The 24,141-nt window shown below is 41.2% G+C and overlaps 1 protein-coding gene across 16 annotated transcripts in view; it reads left to right on the top strand.

The window, feature by feature from the left end:
* The window catches only part of LOC132112898 (gephyrin-like), a 113,362-nt gene that overhangs the window by 56,685 nt on the left and 32,536 nt on the right, over positions 1-24,141 (top strand). For 12 of the 16 annotated variants that reach the window (XR_009425054.1, XM_059520619.1, XM_059520623.1 and 9 more), the window contains exons 5-9: positions 1,355-1,449; positions 1,581-1,647; positions 6,556-6,828; positions 7,088-7,204; positions 18,785-18,916. Coding sequence is in view for 15 of the 16 variants with exons in the window: in XM_059520619.1 (XP_059376602.1) it covers positions 1,355-1,449; positions 1,581-1,647; positions 6,556-6,828; positions 7,088-7,204; positions 18,785-18,916 (684 nt within the window). In the remaining variant the exon portion in view is untranslated. The remainder of the gene's footprint in view (positions 1-1,354; positions 1,450-1,580; positions 1,648-6,555; positions 6,829-7,087; positions 7,205-18,784; positions 18,917-24,141) is intronic. The other 4 variants (XM_059520625.1, XM_059520629.1, XM_059520631.1 and 1 more) reach the window with 1 other exon arrangement.

A 24,141-nucleotide genomic window follows, 5' to 3' on the forward strand; every position in this document is an offset into this window, starting at 1 on the left:
CTGGTGTGTATGTGTGTGTACCTGCAGACCTATACACAAAAGTGCTGTAATTGACAAATGAAACAGTATGTGTGTATCTTTATGAGAGTCTGGTGGGGATTGTGCCTGGTGGAGCGACACTGTGTAGCTTTTTTTTTTTATGTATCCTTCACTCCTTCTCCTTTTTAATAATGTGAGTGTTTGAAGTGTCATTCAATTCAAGGGCACAGTGTGTCACATCGGAGAGAAGTTCTCTCTTTCTTTTAGCCCGAGATCCCCTTCCTTTTCTTCTCCTCTTCTCCCTGCTGCGCACTTTTTTTCTTCTGACTTTGCGTGTGTTCTAGAATGTGTTTGTATGAATATGACTGTGTGAGGGTGTGTGTGTTCCACCAGGATGGGATGGCGGAGGTGGAGGGACGTGTGTCCCAGGGGATGCTGGGAAGGGTTCAGTGAACGGGGTTTTCAGATCAAAGACCCACTAGAAATGTGTTTGTAATGAAAAATCTCAGCGATGGGGCTGTGCTTATGTCATGAGTATTGTGCTAATGCCACTGCTGTGAAGAACAGTTGGCTCTAAATGATGATTTATCTTAGCCTGTTAGGATGCATGACTGCAAATCATAAAAAAATGATGTTTAGCAGGGCCCTCATGTTTTGTGGCTTTTACATTCTTTTTTTCATATACTGAAAAAACTGGAAAGCCACTCACTGTCTAACAAATATTAGAAAGCTCTACTATATAGGCTATACTTTATATATATATATATATATATATATATATATATATATATATATATATATATATATATATATATATATAATATATATATATATATATATATATATATATATATATATATATATATATTCAAGTTTACCTAGAAATTAAAATCATAATGTCTTTCCAAACCTGTATAGATGAATTTATTTCTCCCGAGGAACATAGACAACTGAAAGAATTTGGTGTAGGATTTAATTTGTAACAGTTTTCATTCAGAAATTGCAAGTAAATTAATAATGTTTTTAATAAAGACTGAAATGGTATTTCCTAGTAAAACCTACTCCAATAACTGTTTTATATACATCAAGTGACATCAAGTCAGTACAAAAATTTTAAAGTCAGTTATCCTTTGATTAATATTAATGACTTAATGAACAGGAGGAAGATGTGAGACTCGAGAACTCTATAAATAAATATTCTAAAACAAAAACAAATGAAGCAAAATCCTGAAAGTCAGACAACACTGTACTGTAGAAAGACTGCTTTCCCTCCCTTATTATCGAATTGTACTGGTACTTTTGACATCCCTAAAAGATAAGATTGATGGTTTATGCACCTGCTGTTGTTTATAGATGTGTGTTCTTTCGTCTGCAGGCCACCAGAGAGGTGATCGAGCGTGAAGCTCCAGGGATGGCTCTAGCAATGCTCATGGGCTCCCTAGATGTCACGCCACTCGGCATGCTGTCCAGGTGAATGCACATGCACAGACATGTCCTCTCATCTCACTCCTTCGCTCTCCCTGTCTCTCTCAAACGCACAAGACTGAAAGATGTGTTTGGAATACTAATTGGATTAAATACTAATAATCTCCTTCCTGTAGACCTGTATGTGGAATCAGGGGCAAAACCCTCATCATTAATTTACCTGGGAGCAAGAAGGGCTCACAGGTAAGATGTTTGTCTGTCTTTCTGTGTGTGTGTGTGTGTGTGTGTGTGCTCTTGTTTTTGTGACATATCAGGACACAACTCTGTATAATGACATGGGTATGAGACAGGTATTACAAGGAGAGGGTGACTTATGAGGACATAACCCATTTTTTCAAAACACTTATAAACCATACAGATTTTTTTTTTTTTTGAGAAAGTAAAAATGCACAGTTTTCTGTGAGGGTTAGGTTTAGGTGTAGGGTCTGTCTATCTGTATGTGTATATGTGTGTGTTTGTGTGTGTATATATATTTGTGTGTTTGTGTGTGTATATATATATATATATATATATATATTTATGTGTGTGTGTTTATGTGTATGTACTGTATGTATTTTCTTATATTGTTTATACATTTTTATTTAATTATCTAAGGGTACTCTACATCATATATGGATTAAAACAAATTATTTATTAATTTGTTTTATATATATATATATATATATATATATATATATATATATATATATATATACTGTATATATACTGTATATATACTGTATATATACTGTATAATACATACAGAAAAATAGATTTTTGTTACATATAAATTACAGTACAAATACATACTTAAGAACTGCTTTGATAAAAAAAAACCTGTTCCATGGAAAAACAAATATATATGTATAAGGATGAATAAACAATGACAAAAAGTTTCAAGTGAGGATACGTCCCTCCACTTCCTTCACCTCTCACATATACGTTTACCCTCGTTTACCATGTTAACATTGTGGCCAATCCTATTACAGCTCCTTCCCATGAAGCTCCGCTGATTGGGCCGTGGTATTAATCTCCATTACCCATCAGCCCCAGCCACGGAGCACTCTGCTGTCACTGCCGCTTTGAAGTCCAGAAGCTGAGCCGATAAGGGGATTCAACTTTGAAGAACCCCTTTATGCCCAGTCCAGCTTAGCTACAGCACTCCCCCTCTCCCCTCCTCCCTCCCCCAGCAACCCTCCATCCCACAACCTTCTCACAGCCCCGGCTCCTCCTCTATGACAACGACTCTCTTCTGGACTCAGTTTGCCCTTCTTGCTTTTAAAAAGGAGACAGACCCAGGCCACAACGCCACAGGTTCAGAAAGACTTTGATCCATAGAGAGATTCTGCAAAACCTTTAGATTGCAGCAAGAGGTTTGGTACAGGCAAATTGTTAACATGTAAGTAAACTGAGTGAATACGAAACAGAACCACAGACCTCAGCACATCAGAGAAAATGAGATGTGTGTGTATTCAGTGTTTCAGTTTGCACTAGAATGTCACCTGGAAACACACAAACACAATCCTCAAAGGGCCATGAATTGCTAAAATAAATACAATGGGTGTTTCTTCAACCTTTGGCCCTTTTCTAAAGTCCTGAATATTTCCACCACATCTACAATGATGCACAGGGTTTAGCATAATTATGTGATAAATAAAAAAATAGATGTAATTTGATTAGATTAATTTGTATTGCTAATTTAGCTAATGTAGCTAGCATTTTATATATTCTAAATACACGTGATTAATCAAATTTTTCCACTTTAATTTGACAAACTTGTGGGATTGTTAGAAATTACATAATTTACTTATCACATTTCTCATCAGTTCACATTGTTTCAACCTATTTGATAAATAATCGTGTTTAACAGCAGAATTTCAGGTGAAATTACCTAAATTACCAATGATTACCAAAAAAGAACTCCACCAATAAAGATCAGGCCAAATCAGGCGCTCTACTGAAAATGCCCAGCTATGAGGCTTGAGAGTGATTATACAGCCCCATTCACACCAAGAACGATAACTATAAAGATAACGATAAAGATACAGTTCTAAAAATCATTCTCAGTATTAAAGAATAGCAGAGTCCACTCCATGACTATGACTATATAAAGTGACAAAAAAGTGAAAGTGAAGTGACATACAGCCAAGTATGGTGAGCCATACTCAGAATTCGTGCTCTGCTTTTACACACACACCGTGAACACAAACACACACACACACACCATGAACACACACCCGAAGCAGTGGGCAGCCATTTATGATGCGGCACCCGGGGAGCAGTTGGGGGTTCGGTGCATGGTTTAAGGGCACCTAAGTCGTGGTATTGCTGGCCCGAGACTCGAACCCAAAACCTTAGGGTTAGGAGTCAAACTTTGAACAAAAAATTTTTTTTCCAGCTGTTAAATAATAACATTGACACCCAATAAAAATCCATCCTAATATAACGAGCTCAAAAATGTAAAGTGGCATACGAGCGTGTGCAAAGAATAAGCAGACGATATTGTCCACTGGGGTGAATGCTAATATCTTTGTCTTTTATAGTTATAGTTCTTGGTGTGAATGGGGCTTAAGATGTAAAGGTATTTATTCTTCTTCAGTTGAGACACTTTAGCTGTTATTATACAGAATATCTGTGGAAGTGTAACTGATTCTGGATCTGATATCACCGATAGTTTATTTCTGAATATAAAGTACTTGCTTTGGTCCTTGTTTTAAATTATTTTGTTCTGTTGTTGTGCTTCTTTTTGTCATCTTTTGCTGTTGTACAAGGGAGGATTTGGCGGTTGGTTCATCCTCCACTGTGATTGGACGGCTGACTAGAAAGTGAAAATGATGCATTGTACCCAAAATGTATCATTCTTCAACTCTCTGTGCAAAAAACAAACAAACAAACAAACAAGAAACCGCTGAGCGCACAATACTAAGTGGGAAGAAAATGCTCAGTTCCTAAATAAAACGCAGCACCCTCATTGAAAACAATTAATTGAAAAATTACGCTAGTTTTCTTTGTTTAGAATGTAATAATAATTCATTTTTTATAATGTATTTTCTTTCTTTCTTTCTTAATTTCTATCTGTCTTTCTTTCTCATAATATAATAAATAATAAATGCATTGTATCAAATGATTAATTTAAATGTAATTACATAGTAGTTAAGGTCACTATAAGGACCTTTTTGATAAAAACTGTAAGACGTTGCAAGACAGCTTTTATTTTGTTTTTGTAAAAATGTAAAAACAGCTTTAATGTGACAAAAAGCCAAAAAGTTGTGTGAAGTTGAAGAAACACCTGTTTTAGATTTGCACTAGATTTGAACACACATCAAAGATACCTCTTAAGTTATATTAATTAGCTGCATTTCACTTTGATCTGTCGAACACAACAAAACAGAAACCAAGCAACTGAGGAAAAAAGTATTTTGCTTTGCTTTGTGAAGTCAAACACAGTTAGGACACAGTGTTGCTGCCCAAGTGATTTGTAAGGCCTTATCTCTGAAAAAGGGCTACATTGTATTCTACCGTTTTCTCGAGGAAACTGGACATGAAATATGTCCATCTGCTTTTACAGTGATGTGGCTTCACATCACACATCCAATATCGGCATTTTCTTGTCTGGTCAGCATGTCTGAGTTGCCCATCATTCTTTCTTTGAGCTCAGGTGCCATTATTTGTACAGAGCAGCACACTCTGTTCTGGAGCACTGGAGCGTCAGCGCACACACATGTGCCTCACCTTGCAAAGGGAAGACAAAAATAGACCATCCCTACATGCACCAAGAGGACATGAAGTAGCCTATGGACTGCTGATGTCTCCACACATTAATCTTCGTTTTAACTCTGAGTCACCAAAACGGAGAGATGCAACCACATCAGACCTGCAGGGGGGAACACTCCACTGCATCAACCCTCCCTGGAACGGTCTCCATCCCTTCTGCCGTTCTTTCCTTTATTATTATTAATGTCTCTTGTCAGAAGTGCTTAAGAAATGCAGTTTAAGAGCAATCGAGTTTGGCCACCTGTGTTAAGTTCACACAATGTGTCCTTATCGGACTTCAGCTCCTCAGAATGGAGGATGTCCAACTGTATTAGAAATTCCATTAAGTTAGTGTCAATAGGTTGGCCTGTATGTCATCCTATTAAGGGATTGGGATAGATAGTGGCCTGTTACGTTGCAGGAGAACAAGAAGGATTTATGCCTTAAAGACCTCACATTACTGCTAAACAGTACACTTGAAGCTTGAGGAGCTAGAGAAAGTTGAACTCTGAGAAAGTTTTTTTTGTTGTTGTTGTGGTAATTCTACTGTTCAAATCTTGAAGGAATAGCTCAGATTATATATTATTTAAGCACCAGAATGTGTCAAAACAAATGGTGTATAAAATAAATGAAAAGTTTTTTTGAAACAAGATACATTTAAAAAAAAAAAGAAAACCACACTATGACGTTTATATAATTTAACAGTATGTAATTTCATTATGCCATACACGCCACATGCAAATGTTGTTTTTGTAATTGTTACAATTATATTTTGTTAATTATACTGAATGTTACACAAAATGATTTTACATGACAATATAATAACTGAATGAGAATTTATTTTATTTAAAATTAGCCTTTTAATCTTAATTTTATTCATATAAATGTTATATTCTGTTCTCTTTATCTAAGTGTAAATATTTTTTAAATTATTAATATATGTTGTTTAATTATTTGCTTTTAGTTTGTGTTGTGTTTTGCTATCTTTTATTTTGTATTTTTTTGTTGTTGTTGTGTTAAGTTTTTTTATGTGTACTGCTGTCTTTTTTGTTTTGTGTTGTGTTTTGTTGTTTAGTTTAGTTTAGTTTATTTTAAGTTTAGTTTTGTTCCAATTTGGTTCATTTTGTTTTGTTTTGAGTTAATGGCTCTTTTCCAGAAAGCTTCTTACTGCCTAGTAGTAACTGGCTGCTTGTTACTATGCTAACAATGTAATACTCATGCTAAATATAAATACAAATGAGATTTTCTCTAAACTTGTCATGATTATGTCTCTGTAGAATAGAGTTTGAGCATATCTAAAAGATCTTTTCGCTTTTTCATTCTTTCTCTTGCTTCATCTGCATCTCTGTCTTTTCTCAGGAGTGCTTTCAGTTCATTCTGCCTGCTCTGCCGCATGCCATAGACCTGCTGCGGGATGCCATAGTAAAGGTAAAGGAGGTACACGATGCTCTAGAGGACCTGCCGTCCCCTCCACCGCCCCTCTCCCCTCCACACACCACCAGCCCCCACAAGCTGACAGAAGACAAGGGTGTGCAGTGTGAGGAAGATGATGAGGAGAAGAAGGACAGTGGCGTGGCGTCCACAGAGGACAGCGGCTCCTCTCACATCACAGCAGCTGCTATTGCTGCTAAGGTGAGCTTCAGTATTAATAATAATAATAATAATAATAATTATTATTATTATTATTATGTAATTTCATGAAATTTCATGTTTCTCTAACAAAACTGGAATAGGAGAAAGTATTTTGACAATTAAAAGATGACACTCTGCCCCTTTAAGACTCTGTATCATTGTCTTTTGCCCACTGATGTTCCATTTAATCATCTTTCGTGTTTGTGTTTGCACGTGTCAAGTCTCTTGTCATGTTTATGCATCTCATGTTCATCATCAGAGCATGAAGTCTCATCCCAGCCATGCTGTTGTCATTGCGAAAGGTGGACAGCCCTTGAGTGGCTTCATCCCGTCCACCTCCATTCCCTCCCATTTCACCTGCTCCTGCAGCGATACGGTAAGCCACACCCACTTTTCCATTCTGATTCACCTCTCCTGCTATTCTATTGGCCTTTTTGAACATCCTGTTTCAAAGCCAACCAATCAGAGAAATCAAACGTCATTGCAAGATATTATTGTTTTATTTACTCACTACTATTATTGCCTGACAATAAAACAGGAAACAAATCCCTTCGGGGCTGTCACACAGAATGTATTGTTGTGTCTAAAAAACATAAGATGTATTGCACAGGTTTTAAAACAACCTCAGCAGAGAATGGCTCCTCCACCATGTTACCATCAGAGTCTTTTGATTGGTCCAAGGTTCTGGAACGGACATTGATGAGTGGCACTACGTGTAAAAGTTTACATTCGTTTAACTTAACACAATGTTTTAAAAACTTGGTAGTAATGTGCGAGACACTTCAAAACACTCGAGTACAACTGTGTCTAGTGTGTGTTTACATAGAAAAACCATGGAAATAAGTGCATTGGAATGGAAAAATGCATTCAATGTGAACAGTCCCTTACACTTGAATTACATTTTTAGAGACCAAATACTGTAACATAAAACTGACACTTCCAGGTCTAGCTTTTTGACTTTATACTACTAATCTACTATTATTGTGGTTAACTTTTATGTTAATTCTTTAATATCAACATGCGTATAAAGCTGTACCATCTCTTATAACATTATTTAATAATAATTAAATGTTCAGCCAACCAGAATGTAACATTCATATAATTTAACATTATATCATTTTGTTATACCATACATTTTGGAATTGGAATCTTTGTTATTCTGAATGTTACACAAGATGAGTATAAATTAACGCCATATCTATTGACCAAGCTTTTATATAGGCCTAGCTTTTGTGACTTTGCCAATAAATAAGACCCTGGCAACCACTCACAACATGGACAAGCATGACTCACTTTCTTTCTTTAGCCTTCTGTTGTGCGTTTTGTCAGTTATACTCTAGCAAGCAATATTTGTCTTGTTGTTCAGCCTTGCCAGGTCTTGTAAAGTGTTTTTTTTCTTCTTCTGATAACAGAGGATTGAGTATATATCCTGTTTTAGCTGTCTTTATATAGTAATTATAATGGGGTCGTGCAGGTTGGCATTACTGTGTTCTCCACAGGGAGCACTCGTAGCTCGAGTATCATGGGAAGGCAGAGGTTGAGTCGAGTGCTATTATTAGCACAGGGTTAGCTTCTGCGCTGGATAATTAAAGCGCTCGTGGAGCTGCTCTTTCCTGTGAGGCCTTGATTTAGCCTCAGTGTTAATTAGTGCTTCGTTAAGCCCCGGCATTCCTATGGAAGATCCCTGTGCTCTTCGCCCTTCTGCCCATCAGACTCCTGCTTAATCCCAGCACAGTTCTCCCAGACAGCATAGCTGCAGTTTGTTACCTTACGAAGACTCGCCTGCTGGATCAAACACAGTGCATCTCAGTCTGAATACAGTAACAAATATCACTGTTTAGATAATGGCATTTCAAATATTTATCTGTGGAGGTTTATTAATACTTTCTCTCAAGATTGTGTGGGCTATTTTGCTTCTGTAGTAGTTAGAGATCGACCGATACATCGGTCGGCCGATATATCGGGCTGATATTTGTCATTTTTTAATATATCGGCATCATCCTATATCCGTGTTTAGTAGCGCCGATTTAAAGTCGGGCACGTAGGCGGGCAGCCTCGTGTTATTGGTGCGCTGCTGCTGCCTCATGTGAAGCACCCCAAGCCAAAACTTTTGGAAGATTCAACAACAGTCCTGGGAGATAAAGGTAGTCAGAGAATTTCACTCTGTAAATGGGGTGGAGAAGTTGACAGCTCTTACAAACACTGCGTGATTGAGGGCTCCGTTACTCCATCCCGCTCACAGACAGCACCGTGCTCGGAGAGACAGCTGTCCTGGAGCTTCCCAGAACCATGAATTATATTTGTTCGGAAGCATGGTTTGATGCAGACAATAACCAGTTTTTCATCCAACTCATTTGTATTTAGGGATGTCAATATCCGATCATTTCCATTATCGATCGTCGTTTAAATTAATGATCAATTAATAAAATTTTTAGGCCTGGTTCACACAGACTAGAAAGATGGACAAAAAAAAAAAACACAACACACACACGCATGGTTAACTTCATAACTTCTTGGTTACAGAAACATGGTGTATTCATTTTATGAGGTTATTTACTTACCCATGATGTGCTCTGAATGAACAACAACTGAGCAGAAGTGCTTGTCGACCGCCGCGGAGAATACGCATCTGGTGTGAACAGGCAGGCGCCGGACCGTGCGTGATTTTCCGTTCTGCGTCGCTTCCGCATCCGGTGAGAACCAGGCCTTAACGCTGCAAAATGCGTCTGCAGCGGTATTATTATTATGCCACTTGGAAAAAAAGCTTTCTCACCCGAATTAAAGGAGTTTTAGTCTGAATAAAATGCTAGTAGCAGGACTGTAAAATGAATAGATGTGATTATGATCATTTGATAAAATGAAGAGAGCGCGCCATACGTTGGAGATCATTTTATTTTGTTGAATGTTTCCCGTCAAGGAGACCGCTGAATGCGTCTCTTTAAATGGTTTTGTGGTGCTCGTTGTTGTATTTTAAAATGCAACTGCAATGTTTTCAAATGACACTATAGTAGTGGTGCAACGGATCATCATTGATCCGTGATCCATTCGGATCAATATCTTCGGTTCGGCACACACGTGACCCGCAGATTGATTTATGAAAAAAAAAAAAAAAAAAAAAGTTGCGCATGTTCAGTCCACACTCAGTGGTCATGGCGAGCGGAGGAACGGAGGAGCTTGAATGCCCCGTGCATTTTGGCTTCCCTGTCAGATATAATGATGAAGGAAAGAGGTTAGAGTGAAACCATGAGAGTGCATAGAGCCACGTTACGACATCGCGTCGCACACCCACTTCAGCAAAAAGATTGTGCCAGATCTTTAAGAAAAAAGTTGTGGATGAACTATCCCGAGCATCCTCTGTTGCGCTCACGACAGATGGGAGGACGTCCAGGGGGACGGAGAGCTATGTGATGATAACTGCTCACTTCATCACAGCAGACTGGGAGATGAGAAGTCGGGCTATTATGTTAAAAAGAAGATATTATGCCATGTGCACTTTAAGTTGATTTCATATATTTTAAAGGAGCATTGCGTAGGTTCTGAAATTTTTAACCGTTACTGACACCAGTGGCCGTTAGAGGAACTGCAGCCAGTCTCATGCTCGTTCTCAGTGCGCACGCTCTTTTTTTTTTTTTTTTACTTACGAGGAGTGTCCGTGGGTGTCTGAATTGTGCTGGAGGCTGGTCGCTTCTTTCCATCCGCAGAGTCCATTTGAAAACACTATTGCCGCTACTATAATGGCTGGCGTGCCATACGGTTGTAAGCCCAAGTAGACGAGAACGCGCATGACGTCACATTTTGTGAATTTTCGCGTCAATTCGGGCCCGACTCCTCCACACACATTTGAGCCTACAGGCTGATAGAGGCAACCGTGGTGGACAGTCGAGGTGTCATTCTTTTTTTTACATCATGGTTGGCTCATACATGTACAAATGAAAACGTACTCGGTTACTAAACGTAACCTCGGTTCTCTCTAGAAGAGCGAACGAGTACTGCGTCTTAGCTAAGACGCTACGGGAAAAGTCTCTTTTCACGAAATACTGAAGCAAAAAATTATCCTTAATTTTGTATTTTTGTAAAGCGCATTTGCATCAGTACACAGCCATAGGCGAGACGGCTCGTTCTTGCCCTTCTTGCCACTTCCCGCCAAAACGGGTGTGGCCCAACCTATAAAAGGAGCTCGAAAAGGCTGACTCACCTGATTTATTTCATCGCCGAAGCGAACCAAAGTGAATCGTACGCATGGCAGAGAACGCAGTACTCGTTCGCTCTTCTAGAGAGAACCGAGGTTATGTTTAGTAACTGAGTACGTTCTCTTACGAGAGCTCTCTCGTACTGCGTCTTAGCTAAGACGCTACGGGAACCCAATGTAAAACGCTGTGCGCGCAGGGATCACACACCAATAAACCTGAAGCAACGCCCAGGATTTACAGTGCACAGTCACCTGAGGGACTCACAGAGAGTCCAGGACAGAAAGGGGGAAAGCCCTCCGTCCCATATCTAGCAGCATCCATAGATGTGGCAATATGACATCACACAGCCGAGGCAAGGCCTGACCAATGTGGCAATGCGGGTCTTACGCAATACTGCCCATATAACAGTCGGCAGCGCATAGCGCTCGTGAACTCAGAATTCCCCTTAGGGCCCTGATTCGTCTATACCGACAGCAGCCTTGCTTGCAAGGCGGGAACCTCCAGGTTATAGAACCTGATAAATGTAGACGGCGCGGCCCAACCTGCCGCCATACATATATCCTGCAAGGAGATCCCAGTAGACCACGCCCACGACGAGGCGACGCCTCTTGTGGAGTGTGCTCTGACGCCCAACGGGCACTGAAGGCCCCTGGAAGCGTAAGCTAACGCTATGGCGTCAACTATCCATCTGGATAGAGTCTGTCTCGAAACAGCCATTCCCTTGGAACGTCCACCGAACGAGACAAATAGCTGCTCCGTCTGCCGAAAGGCAGCAGAGCGAGACACATAAGCTCTTAAAACCCTGACAGGGCAAAGAAGACTCGAGTCTCCATCCTCCCCTGACACCGGCAGGGCAGACAGGGCAATAACCTGAGCCCGAAACGGTGTGTTGAGGGATTTCGGCACATAACCGTGCCTAGGTTTGAGTATGACTCTTGAGTCATTGGGCCCAAACTCCAAGCACGACTGGCTCACCGAGAGCGCGTGCAAATCACCCACACGCTTCACAGAAGCGAGAGCCAACAAGAATACTGTCTTGAACGACAGATGCTGAAGGCTAATCGATTGGATAGGCTCGAAAGGGGGACCCTTCAAGGCCTCCAAAACCGCCGCGAGGTCCCACATAGGGACTGACGGAGGTCTGGGAGGATTCAGCCTCCTAGCTCCTCTGAGGAACCGGATGACTAAATCATTCCTTCCTATTGACTGACCGGACGCCGTTTCAGAAAACGCCGCGAGGTCCCACATAGGGACTGACGGAGGTCTGGGAGGATTCAGCCTCCTAGCTCCTCTGAGGAACCGGATGACTAAATCATTCCTTCCTATTGACTGACCGGACGCCGTTTCAGAAAACGCCGCGATGGCAGCCACATAAACTTTGAGCGTGGATGGGGCTCTGCCCTTATCCAACAGCTCCTGAAGGAAGGAGAGGACCTCCGTCACCTCTCAACTAAGGGGTGAATAACCTCGAGCTGTGCACCAGCTGGATAACACCCACCACTTCGAGGCATACAGACGTCGTGTCGACGGAGCTCTAGCCTGAGTGATGGTATTTAGCACTCCCACTGCGAGATCAGCGGGTAACCGTTGAGTGCCCATACATGGAGGGACCACAACTCCGGTTGAGGGTGCCAAATCGAGCCCCTGGCCTGCGAGAGGAGGTCTCTCCTCAACGGTACCGGCCACGGGGCGACATCTGCTAACTGCATCAAATCTGGGAACCATGGTTGGTTCTTCCAAAGAGGTGCTACAAGCAGTATTGAACATCTCGTTTCTCTCACCCGTTCTATCACCTGCGGAAGGAGGGAGACGGGAGGGAACGCATAAAGCGGGCAGCACGGCCATCTCCGTGACAGCGCGCTTTCGTTCTTGGAAAAGAACGCAGGGCAGTGAGCGTTTGCCTCTGGACAGCCTGTCTGGACCCAGATTCTGCAGTCCAGGCACATGCACTGCTCTCAGCGAGCGCACGTTGCGCTGAGCCCAAATCAGGAGGCGTTCCGTCAGCCTGCACAGGTTTCGGGATTCCGAGACCGCCCTGGCGATTTATGTAGGACACTACGGACATGTTGTCCGAATGGACTACGACATGGTGATCATTGATACGGGGACAAAAGCGCGTCAGCGCGTTCTCCACTGCCAGCATTTCCAGGCAGTTGATATGATGGAGCTTTTCCCGTTCTGACCATAGGCCAAAGGACGGTCTGCCTTCGAGCAGCGCTCCCCATCCCGAAGTGGAGGCGTCCGTCGACACCATTTTCACACTCGGGGAAGTCCTCAGGCTTACACCTGATCGGTACCAGCCGTTCGCTGTCCAAGGTGCTAGAGCCGCAACACAGCTCTGATCGACCTTGAAATGCAGCCGGCCAGACGCCCACGCTCTGCGCGGCATCCGAGCCTTCAGCCAGAACTGCAGGGGGCGCATGCGGAGCAGGCCCAGCCGCAGAACCGGAGATGCTGAGGCCATGAGACCCAGCATCTTTTGACAGTGTTTGAGCGACACGGTCGCGCCGCAGCGGAAAGAACTCGCTGCGCGCTAAATGCCCATCGCGCGCTGTGGTGACAGCCGCGCCGTCATGGAACACGAGTTCAGAACTATACCCAGAAACAGGATCGTCTGACTGGGGTTCAGCGAACTCTTCGCCCAATTGACACTGAGGCCGAGCTTCTCGAGGTGATCGAGTAAAACGGCTCCGCTCGTGATCGGGCCAGAACCAGCCAGTCGTCCAAATAATTCAGCACTCGTATGCCTCTGAGTCTGAGAGGAGCGAGCGCTGCATCCATGCACCTCGTAAACGTATGAGGAGCTACGGACAAGCCGAATGGCAGGACTGCAAACTGGTATGCCTGGCCCTCGAAGGCGAATCTCAAATATCGCCTGTGGTTTGACGCTATCTGTATTTGAAAATACGCGTCCTTCAGATCTATTGACATGAACCAGTCCCCTCTGCGAATCTGCGCGAGGAGCTTCCTGGTCGTGAGCATTTTGAAACTGCGTTTCATCAATGCCTTGTTCAGCTGTCTTAGATCCAGTATGGGCCTGAGACCCCCGTCTCTCTTGGGCACCAGAAAGTATCTGTTGTACAGCCCCCCCTCGCTTTGAGCTTGAGACACAGGCTCTACAGCCCCTTTGCTCAACAGTTTTGATATTTCGGCCCGAAGTATGTGTGCTACTTCTGTTTTGACCGTAGTTTCGACGCGCGGTGGGCGTCGAGAAAACTGTAGGGAGTAGCCTCTCTTTATAATGCCTAGCACCCAATCCGAAACCCCTGGAAGCGCTGACCATGCATCTGCATGAATGGCTAAGGGCTGGATGCGAAACGCGCTCTGTTGACTGGGCAACGGCGGCGCTCGAGTGCGCTGCGCATCTGAGGCAGGGAGCGCGCTGATCACAGCTGGCAGATCGCTCTTCCTCGACCCCGTTCCGGCGCTTAACCGACTGGAGGGAGGCTGAGCGGGTCCCGTGGGACTCGATATATCTGCGAGTAACCGTGGGCTGCATGTGTGCACATTTACCACTTTCAACTCGCTGTCTGCCTGTGCAGAATGTACGTGCACGGGCCTCGTTTTTACAGAAGCCCCGTGCCGTATGTGACATAGTGTATGTGGGCACTGGGAAGTGGGCACGTTTACTATGCGGCGCGCTCGACCGATCCGTGTCGATCTTATGTGTGCTAGCCCTGTGTGCAGGGCTGTGCTTACATGTGGAGATGGGCACTGGGTAGTGGGCATCGTCACTGCATTTATAGCACCATCGGCCGTGGCCGGACGAGCGTGCACGGGTTTCGTTTTTACAGAAACCACATGACGCGTGTGACATAGTAATTGTGGGCACTGAGGGGTGTGCACGTTTACTATGCAGTGTGCGCGACCGACTTGAGTCGACATTATGGGCGCAGGCCCTGTGTGCAGGGCTGTGCTTACATGTGGAGATGGGCACTGAGGAGTGGGCATCGTCACAACATTTATAGCACCATCGGCCGTGGCCGGAACACCAGAAAAAACACTCTTTTTGTGAAACATCTGGGTAGCCGTGATAACGGCTTTTGTGTGCAGGCAAGCGGGCACTCGTGCAGGCTTGTGCATTGCAGAAGACACTGAGGCAGTCACAACTCTTGGAACTGCAACAGCGGCGCGCTTGGGTGAGAGCTCGGCCGCAGCGGAACTCGAACACCGGCGCTTTCCCAGCAGTGCTAGGATGCTGTCGGGGCTTCTGGCTTCACCGCAATCCTCTGCCGCGGCTCCCGCGGCGCGGGGCGACGGCTTGAAGAGCGAGAACGGGGTCCCGAGCTGCGTTGCTGACGCTGTCGCGATGACGCAGCAGGAGGCGGTGGGCGCGACTGAGAGCTCTGTGGGGCCGGTCTAGAGCGGCTAGCTGCAGAACTGGAGCGCTTCGGAAAGAAGTGCTTGAACGCCTGCAAAGCTTTCTGGTCCTCGGCGAATCTCTCCACAAACTCGTTGACGGAAGATCCGAAGAGGCCGGCAGGAGTTAGCGGCGCGTCAAGGAACGCAGCGCGCTCAGACTCCTTGATGTCAGAAAGCGTCAGCCACAAATGCCTCTCAGCCACCGTAGCGGAAGCCATAACCCGTCCCATGGCCTGTGTAGCGGACTTAGTAGCGCGGAGGGAGAGATCCGAAGCACTCCTCAGATCCGCGAGACAGATCGCTTCAGGTCCCATCTCATCCAGCTTGCGGAGAAGATCGCCCTGGAAGATCTGTAGCGTAGCCATAGTGTGTAACGCAGACGCAGCCTGCCCAGCAGCAGAGAATATCCGTGCGAGCAGCGATGACGTCATGCGGCAGGCTTTGGATGGTAACGCCGCCTTAGTCCGCCGTCCAGCAGAGGGCGGGCAAAGGTGCGCTGCTATAGCCTGTTCCACCGGTGGAAGTGACAGGTAGCCTCTGTTCTTAGCACCGTCCAGTGTGGAGAATGCTGGCGAAACAGATGAGCGGATTCTCGCCGAGAATGGAGCGTCCCAAGCCTTCGCCACTTCTTCGTGAAGCTCAGGAAGAAAAGGTGCGTGCTTTGAGCTTGAGGAAGTGCGCTCATCCGGAAGATAGCTACCATCCAGCCGGGAACGTGAAGGGGGCGCTGGTGCAGACCACTCAAAGCCGAGGCTCGCAGCGGCTAACGAGAGTACACGCATCAGCTCCTTATCGATATCCCCCCGTCTGCTGGGCCTCTGAGCAGCGGGCGCGAGATCCACGGAGCTCGCCCAACCCTCACTGCCCGAAGCAAGCAGAGAGCATGTGTCTTCTTCCTCCGAAGGCTTCTTACGGCGCTGCGGATGATGCAGGCTTCTAGAAGGATGCTAGGCGAGTCCTCAGATTCACCATAGGCATCAACTCGCAATGAGGGCATCCGCCGTCAGTGAGCGCGAGCGCTGCATGGTCCTCACCCAGACAGGAGACACAGATGACGTGACGATCTCCTTCGCTGAGCGGGGCTCTGCACGAGCCGCACGAGGGCATCTTTAAAAAGACGCAGCTCTTTTGTGAATGTGCGTCGCAGGGCGAACACACACACAGAATATAACAGAACAAGGATGTAAAGGATATGGGCGCCGGATAGCGCAGCAGGAACGGCAGTGGAAGGCGGCGATGCCAGCGGCTTCAGGATGGCTCGTCCTGCTGATATGCTCTTCCAGACGGCGCTTGCTTCCTCGTGATCCAGCGATGCGTGAGCTTCGCTGAAGAGATGAAAAATCAGGTGAGTCAGCCTTTTCGAGCTCCTTTTATAGGTTGGGCCACACCCGTTTCGGCGGGAAGTGGCAAGAAGGGCACGAAGCGCCCTTATTGGTCTGATGTTGCATCAGCCTGCGCTCGATAGGCTGTGTAGTTGCCGCAGAACAAGCCAATGAGCGAACGAGCCGTCTCGCCTATGGCTGTGTACTGCTGCAAATGCGCTTTACAAAAATACAAAATTAAGGATAATTTTTTGCTTCAGTATTTCGTGAAAAGAGACTTTTCCCGTAGCGTCTTAGCTAAGACGCAGTACGAGAGAGCTCTCGTAAGAGAACTCTATCTTAAAGATTTTTTTAAGTTAAAACCTCCACATAGCTCCTTTAATTTAATAATTTAATGTTAATATAAAAAGACAAAATGTATGTTTATTTGTCTTGGCCTTTTTTTTTTTTTTCTTTTTTTTCTTTTTTTTTTTTGCTGATCTGAAAAATGATCCGATCCATACGAGGACGAGCGAGCGCGGGTTTGACTAGATGTATTTGGAGGTTATTGCTCACGTCTTGTTCTGCACATATCCAAATATTTCCATATTCGAAATGTATCTGTTAAACTATAATATGTTGTTATTTTTTTTTATGTAAACTAGACGGAAAAGATCATCCTCTTCACATGAGCAAAAACGTGCATAACAGCAGAGTGGACCGGTATACTACGGTCTATTTAAACTGACCAGTGTAACCTTTTAAATGTTTGGTTGACTGTACTTTATTTTAATAAATGTTGCTGGTTGCTAGTGTGTTTGCAGCACTACTGTTATTTATTTTTTATATATTAATTATTTTTTTTTTTTTTCAGTTTAATTGATTTTATTTCTAAAATTTTATTTAAATGATTGACTTTGATTGATATATATATATATATATATATATATATATATATATATATATATATATATATATATATATATATATATATATATATATATATATATATATATGTTACCTGTTTTATATATTTAATACTTGGTCAGTTTATTGATTTGTTTGGTTAACTTTGGATACATTTTTTATTTTAATACCGTGCAGTGCACAAAATTAAGATTGGAGAGATGGTTCAAGTCAGTGCTCAATAAATGATGATAAGTTTAAAAATGTTGTGCATCCACTTATTATTAGTGTGACATTTTAGCATGCAAATGAAGGGGAAACTGCCCTAAAAATCGGCAGCACATATCGGCCATCGGCTGACCCTGACCTCTAAACATCGGCATCGGCTATAGAAAAACCCATATCGGTCGATCTCTAGTAGTAGTCAAAAGTCAATGTTAGTCAAGGTTTAATGTAGTGTTACATGATTATTTACCACACCGCTCTCGGTTGCTCTTGTACCTTTGAGAGTTCTGTATGTACAGTATATATGATGTGTTATGATTGGCTAATGCTTTGCAACATGCCATATACACACGTGGGTGCACGTGTGTGTGTGTCTGATTGAACATTATGAAATGTTATCAAATAGAATTATATTTTAAAATAATAAATCTAGAATTTATTATTCTACAATTATATAATTCTAAATAATTACATTAATGATTAGATATTTATGATAGATATATCTTTTTATGTAATTTAACTTTTGAACAGCAGTGTATGTCTCTTATGCTCACGTAGGGTGCATTTATTTGATAAAAATACAAGAAAAAGAGCAATATTGTAAAATAGAAAAGCTAAATTTTCAGCAGTCATTACATCAGTCTTGAGTGTCACATGATCCTTCAGAAATCATTCTAATAAACTGATTTAGTGCTCTTGAAATTTTTATTATCAGTGTTGACAGTTCAGCTGCTTAATATTTCTGTGGATACTGTGATAGACCTTTAAGGATTCTTTGATGAATACAAAGTAAAAAAAAAAAACAGCATTTATTTGAAATACAAATCTTATGTAAAATTACAAATGTATTTACTGTTACCTTCAATGTATTCTTGCTGAATAAAAGTATTAATTTCTTAGAAAAAACACTCTTACTGACTGATCATTGCTAGTTCTTAACTGAATTTGACTGTCCCTGTCTTCTGTCTACAGATACCAGAGTCCATCATTTCACGAGGTGTGCAGGTTTTGCCACGGGACACCGGCTCTCTCAGCACCACGCCCTCGGAGTCTCCTTGTGCTCAGCAGTCCCGCCTCTCCACTGCCTCCTGCCCCACCCCCAAAGTAAGACTCCGCCCCTTCTCGCTTGATTCAAACCATTCCTTCTCCCCTCAGCTCTCTTTTCCATCATGCACTCCGTATCCTCCATGGCTGGATCCTCATCTGCTGCCACCTCATTGGCTGCTTGACACACTGCTTTGCATTCCAGACGGCAGTGACTCAGTATCTCATTGGGCCGTGTGAGAGGATAGGCGGGAACTCTTCACTGGCTTAATTTGAAGTTCGGCCAAATTGATTTTCCTCCTCTAGCAGTTAACAGTTTGTTGTTTTAGATCCAACAGTGTTAACCCCTGATGTCACATGGATTATTTTACCGATGTCCTTGTTACATTAGTGTCCATGTGAGGGTCAGAGAGCTCTCAGATTTCATCAAAAATATCTTAATTTGTGTTCCAAAGATGAGCAGGTTTGGAATGACATGAGGGTGAGTAATTAATGACAGAATTTAAATTTTGGGGTGAAGTAACTCACATTGTGTTGACTTCCATCTCAGTTTTTGACTCAAAAGTGCTATCAGTGTAGCTGACCAAGTCGTTTACTGAATGGAGTCATTTTTGTGCTGTTTATAACAAGTTACATTTTGTTGTGGATTGCTTGATAGTAAGATTCTTCAGTTTCAGCTCTTTCTCAACTGTTTCCTTTTTGTAGGAGTGTCTTGGTATAAATGTGTGCTTTGTGTTGTGGCCCTGATGATGCTGGCCCTGTCAAAAATAGCATTCACTTGACAGAATCCTGTTTAATAGTACCATTTGAAACACAAATTGACAGACTAGACACCCTACACATTTGTGGACACCATTGACAGACAAAAAACAATCAAAAACACATTTAGTGCAAAATTCGGTCTGGACCAATCGAGTGTCTGATTAGTTAATGAGAAGGTCATGTGTGTGTTTGAAAGCTGTCAACAAGCTGTGCATAAATAATTAATGGCGCTTCACCAGCCTTTTTGTCTCCCTCTAGTGAACACAGTGTGTATTGCAACTGTGTTTTCCTTTAACAGATCAGAGTATTTGTGTCTCAGTGTCAGACTTTGGAAAGTTGATGCCCCTAAGTACTTGAAGTATATAATGGAAATGTTCAGAGCTCTTTTTATCATTTCTGTTTTTAGGATGTATGTGAAATGCCTGTAATAAGCAGAATTCCAGCAAAGTGCTCTAAGCGTCCGCTTTGACCTCAGACTGGGTCTGAATTCTGCTGACTGATGTTTTTGTGACAAGTGTCTGGCAGTTTGGCTTTAGTTGCTAAACAAGGGTGTCAGGTGGCACTTAACAGTGAGAGGCTGCATACAATAAAGAACATGCTGAGGTGTGTGTGTGTGTGTGTGTGTGGGTGCTGTTGAACGGTGCACCTATCACATTAAGCATCTGGGAATTCACAGGCCTGATAAAATAGTCATTGCATGTTCACAAATGTGTGGGGAATTTATATGCGGTGGGAATATTGTGTGTGTCTGTGTGTGTGTCTGAGAGAGAGAGAGAGAGAGAGAGAGACTGTGGAGCCCACATAAAAAGAGCCAAATGTATATGTTGTTGAAAATTTTATTTTAAAGTTTTCTTAATGCATGTTATTGGTGTTATTGTGAACAATTCATTCATGCAATTTTTTTTTAAATGCATTTAACTTTGTAATTTTTTTAAAAACAAAAAGGCTTAGAAAAGATCTGTCGCTACCTTGTATAAAATAAAAAAAAAACCAGTCACCTTATTTAAAGTATAATGCATATACTGTGTTTACATAAAATATAGAATTGGACTTTCTATAACTCGTCATTTTCCAAAATAGGCACTTGAGGTGCCAATAATGGTTTAGTTAGTTGCTTCACCTGTGAACACCAGAGGAAATGGAAGAAGAGAAAGAGTAAGCAAATGAACATAAAGGAGAAATAGGTGACAGTTCTTAAGCTTTGTTGCAATTCGTTCTTCTTTTTGTCTGAACAGGAAAGAAACAAAGAAATCCAAAGATTGGATATCAGCTGGATATATATATTTGAAATAGAAATCTTTTCTCACACACATATACTGTATGTATGTATATATATATATATATATATATATATATATATATATATATATATATATATATATATATATACACAGTACAGACCAAAAGTTTGGAAACATTACTATTTTTAATGTTTTTGAAAGAAGTTTCTTCTGCTCATCAAGCCTGCATTTATTTGATCAAAAATACAGAAAAAACTGTAATATTGTGATATATTATTACAATTTAAAATAATTGTTTTTAAATTTATTATACTTTAAATTATCATTTATTTCTGTGATGCAAAGCTGAATTTTTAGGATCATTATCACATGATCCTTTAGAAATCATTCTAAAATGATGATTCATTATCAAAGTTGGAAACAGTTCTGCTGCTTAATATTTTTTCAGAACGTGATACTTTTTTAGGATACTTTGATGAATAAAAAGAAAAAAAAAGAAGCTATGTTTTTAAAATATAAATATTTTGTAATAACAATATACACTACTGGTCAGTAATTTGGGGTCAGTAATGTTTTTTTCTTTTCTTTTTTTTTAAAAATAAAATCAATACTTTTATTCAGCAAGGATGTGTTAAATTGATAAAAAGTGATAGTAAAGAAAATATATTATTAGAATATATATTATTAGATTTTTTTTTATTATTTCTTTTCAACCTTTTATTAATCAAATATATTAGACAGCAGAACTGTTTCCAACACTCATAATAAATCAGAATATTAGAATGATTTCTAAATGATCATGTGATAGACTGGATGTTACATGTGACACTGAAGGCTGGAGTAATGATGCTGAAAATTCAGCATTGCATCACAGGAATAAATTATTTTTTTAAACTATATTCAAATAGAAAACTTAAAAATGGCAATGTTTCCAAACTTTTGGTCTGTACTGTATATATGTGAGAAAAGATTTCTATTTCAAATAATTGCTGTTTACAGTGCTCATCAACAAATCCTAAAAAAGACATCTCTCTACATGGATTATAATAAGAAAGGTTTTGTGAGCAACAAATCAATATATTACAATGATTTCTAAAGGATCATGTGACACTGAATACTGGAGTAAATGAATACAAATAAATAAATTACATCTTAAAATATAATATGAGAAAAAAGCTTTCGAATTGTAATATTATTTTACAATATAACTGTTTTAAGTGTAGTATGATCAAATACTTGCTGCCTTGATGAGAATAAGAGACAAAAAATAAACATTAAATATTTTTCCAACCACACAATTTTTTTTATGTTAATATGTGTAACATCTTACATAATATACACAATATTTTCTGGAACTGTGTCTTATTACTGTTCTTTGTTGATGCTTTTCTTACATAATAAACTGTGTGATATTCACTATTTACTGACCGAATCAGCAGTTCTGGATAAAAAAAATGCATGAATGCGTAAAATGGCGTGCTAGACAGCAGAGGCTAAATTCCAGTTTTCCCATCTTCTCTTTCCACGTTGACAGCTTTTTGTACGATAAAGACTTTTAAAATCCTGCTGACACTAAAATGATGCTAAATGCTGAATCTTGACCGTCTGAACAAATGAATCGCATTTCATCAAAATAACAATCAGGCCGAAATATCGCATGTGAAACGAAATTGGATTTGTGAGCAGTGAGAAAAGAGCTTGTGATTAAAATCCTTTCCCTAGCATACATCATCCAAGGCAACACACACACACACACACACACACACACACACACACACACACATACACATACACACACACATATATATATGCTCACTGCATTCCCTCAGCACAACGTCCAGCTGTTACCTAAGACCCTGTTTGGCTGTGAGCTCTCCGTGCACGCTAAACACAGAGGTAATAATGCATAATAAGTTTTTACACTCTCTCGCTTTTCCTCTCTGAACCCACTCAGATGCTTCGCCTTAGCCAATCTGATTTCAGAAAACACACTCTGTACCCGCACACACAGCCGTCAACCCTGTTACGCTGTCTATCCCTCAAATCTGTGGTTGCACTTTCTCCAAATTTAGATCCCAATGGGGATTTTACTCATCCTCCGCTTTGCATGCTGTCTCACTCCACCTCTTCCTCCCCTCCTACACTCTCTCTGGCTTCATGCGTGTTATGTGTGTGTGAGTGCGTGTTAGTGTGTACACGGGAGACGTGTGGCATTCTTCTGTGTGTCGGGATAAAGCATGGTAAGCGCAGTCTTTCTCCGCTCTGATGTGTCATTCTGTTTTGTTTTACACATGTCTGTTTTGGATGTGTGTGTTGTGTGTGTATGTGTGTGAGGGGTGTAGGTTGGTAGGGCTCCACATAGACTCCAGGGGGGATCAGTGGGACAGGAGGATTTCAGGGGGCATGATCTAACAGAGCAGCCACTTGGTTTCATAACAACTGCAGTGGTCTGATGTAGTTATATTGTGGCTTTTCTGAATGGAGGCTCCATTAGGTGCCAGTGTTTGGAGATGTGGCTGATGTAGTTTCAGTGCTGGTTCACATCTCCAGGTGCAGGAGCTTACAGAGAGAATCATGTTGTTTTGTTCATGACTTGTGCATTCATGTTTGTCTCATTCTGTGGCTTATTTTGCGTGTTGCATGTTGTGCAAGTGCATGTCTGTGTGGTGGTGGTGTTGTTGTCCATAGTGTGTGTTTGTGTTTATGGGGGATTTGTGTTGTTTTACACACTTTAAGTGTTTCATTATGGGGATACAGTATTCTTATGAGTTTACAACAGACGTTTCATAATTTGGCTTTGATATATAATATAATATAATATAATATAATATAATATAATATAATATAATATAATATAATATAATATAATATAATATAATATAATATAATATAATATAATATAATATAATATAATATAATATAATATAATATAATATGTGCTGGGCAACAATTAATCATGATAAATCGCATCCAAAATAAATGTTTTTGTGAACATAGTGTGTGTGTGTGTGTACTTGGTGTATTTATTATGTAGATATAAATACACACGCATGTATATAAAAAATGTTTAGACATTTAAATATATTTAGATAATAATTATAATATAAATTCTATGAATATACATTTTTCAAAATATATACTCAATGTATGTGTGTGTCTATATATAAAAATGTAATATGCACAGTATACACACATATATTATGTAAACAAAAACTTTTTTTGTATTTCAGCACTAAATATAATATAATGTCATGTCATATAATTGTTATACAATAACAATAA

Source organism: Carassius carassius, chromosome 32 (assembly GCF_963082965.1).
Source record: "Carassius carassius chromosome 32, fCarCar2.1, whole genome shotgun sequence".
NCBI lineage: Eukaryota > Metazoa > Chordata > Actinopteri > Cypriniformes > Cyprinidae > Carassius > Carassius carassius.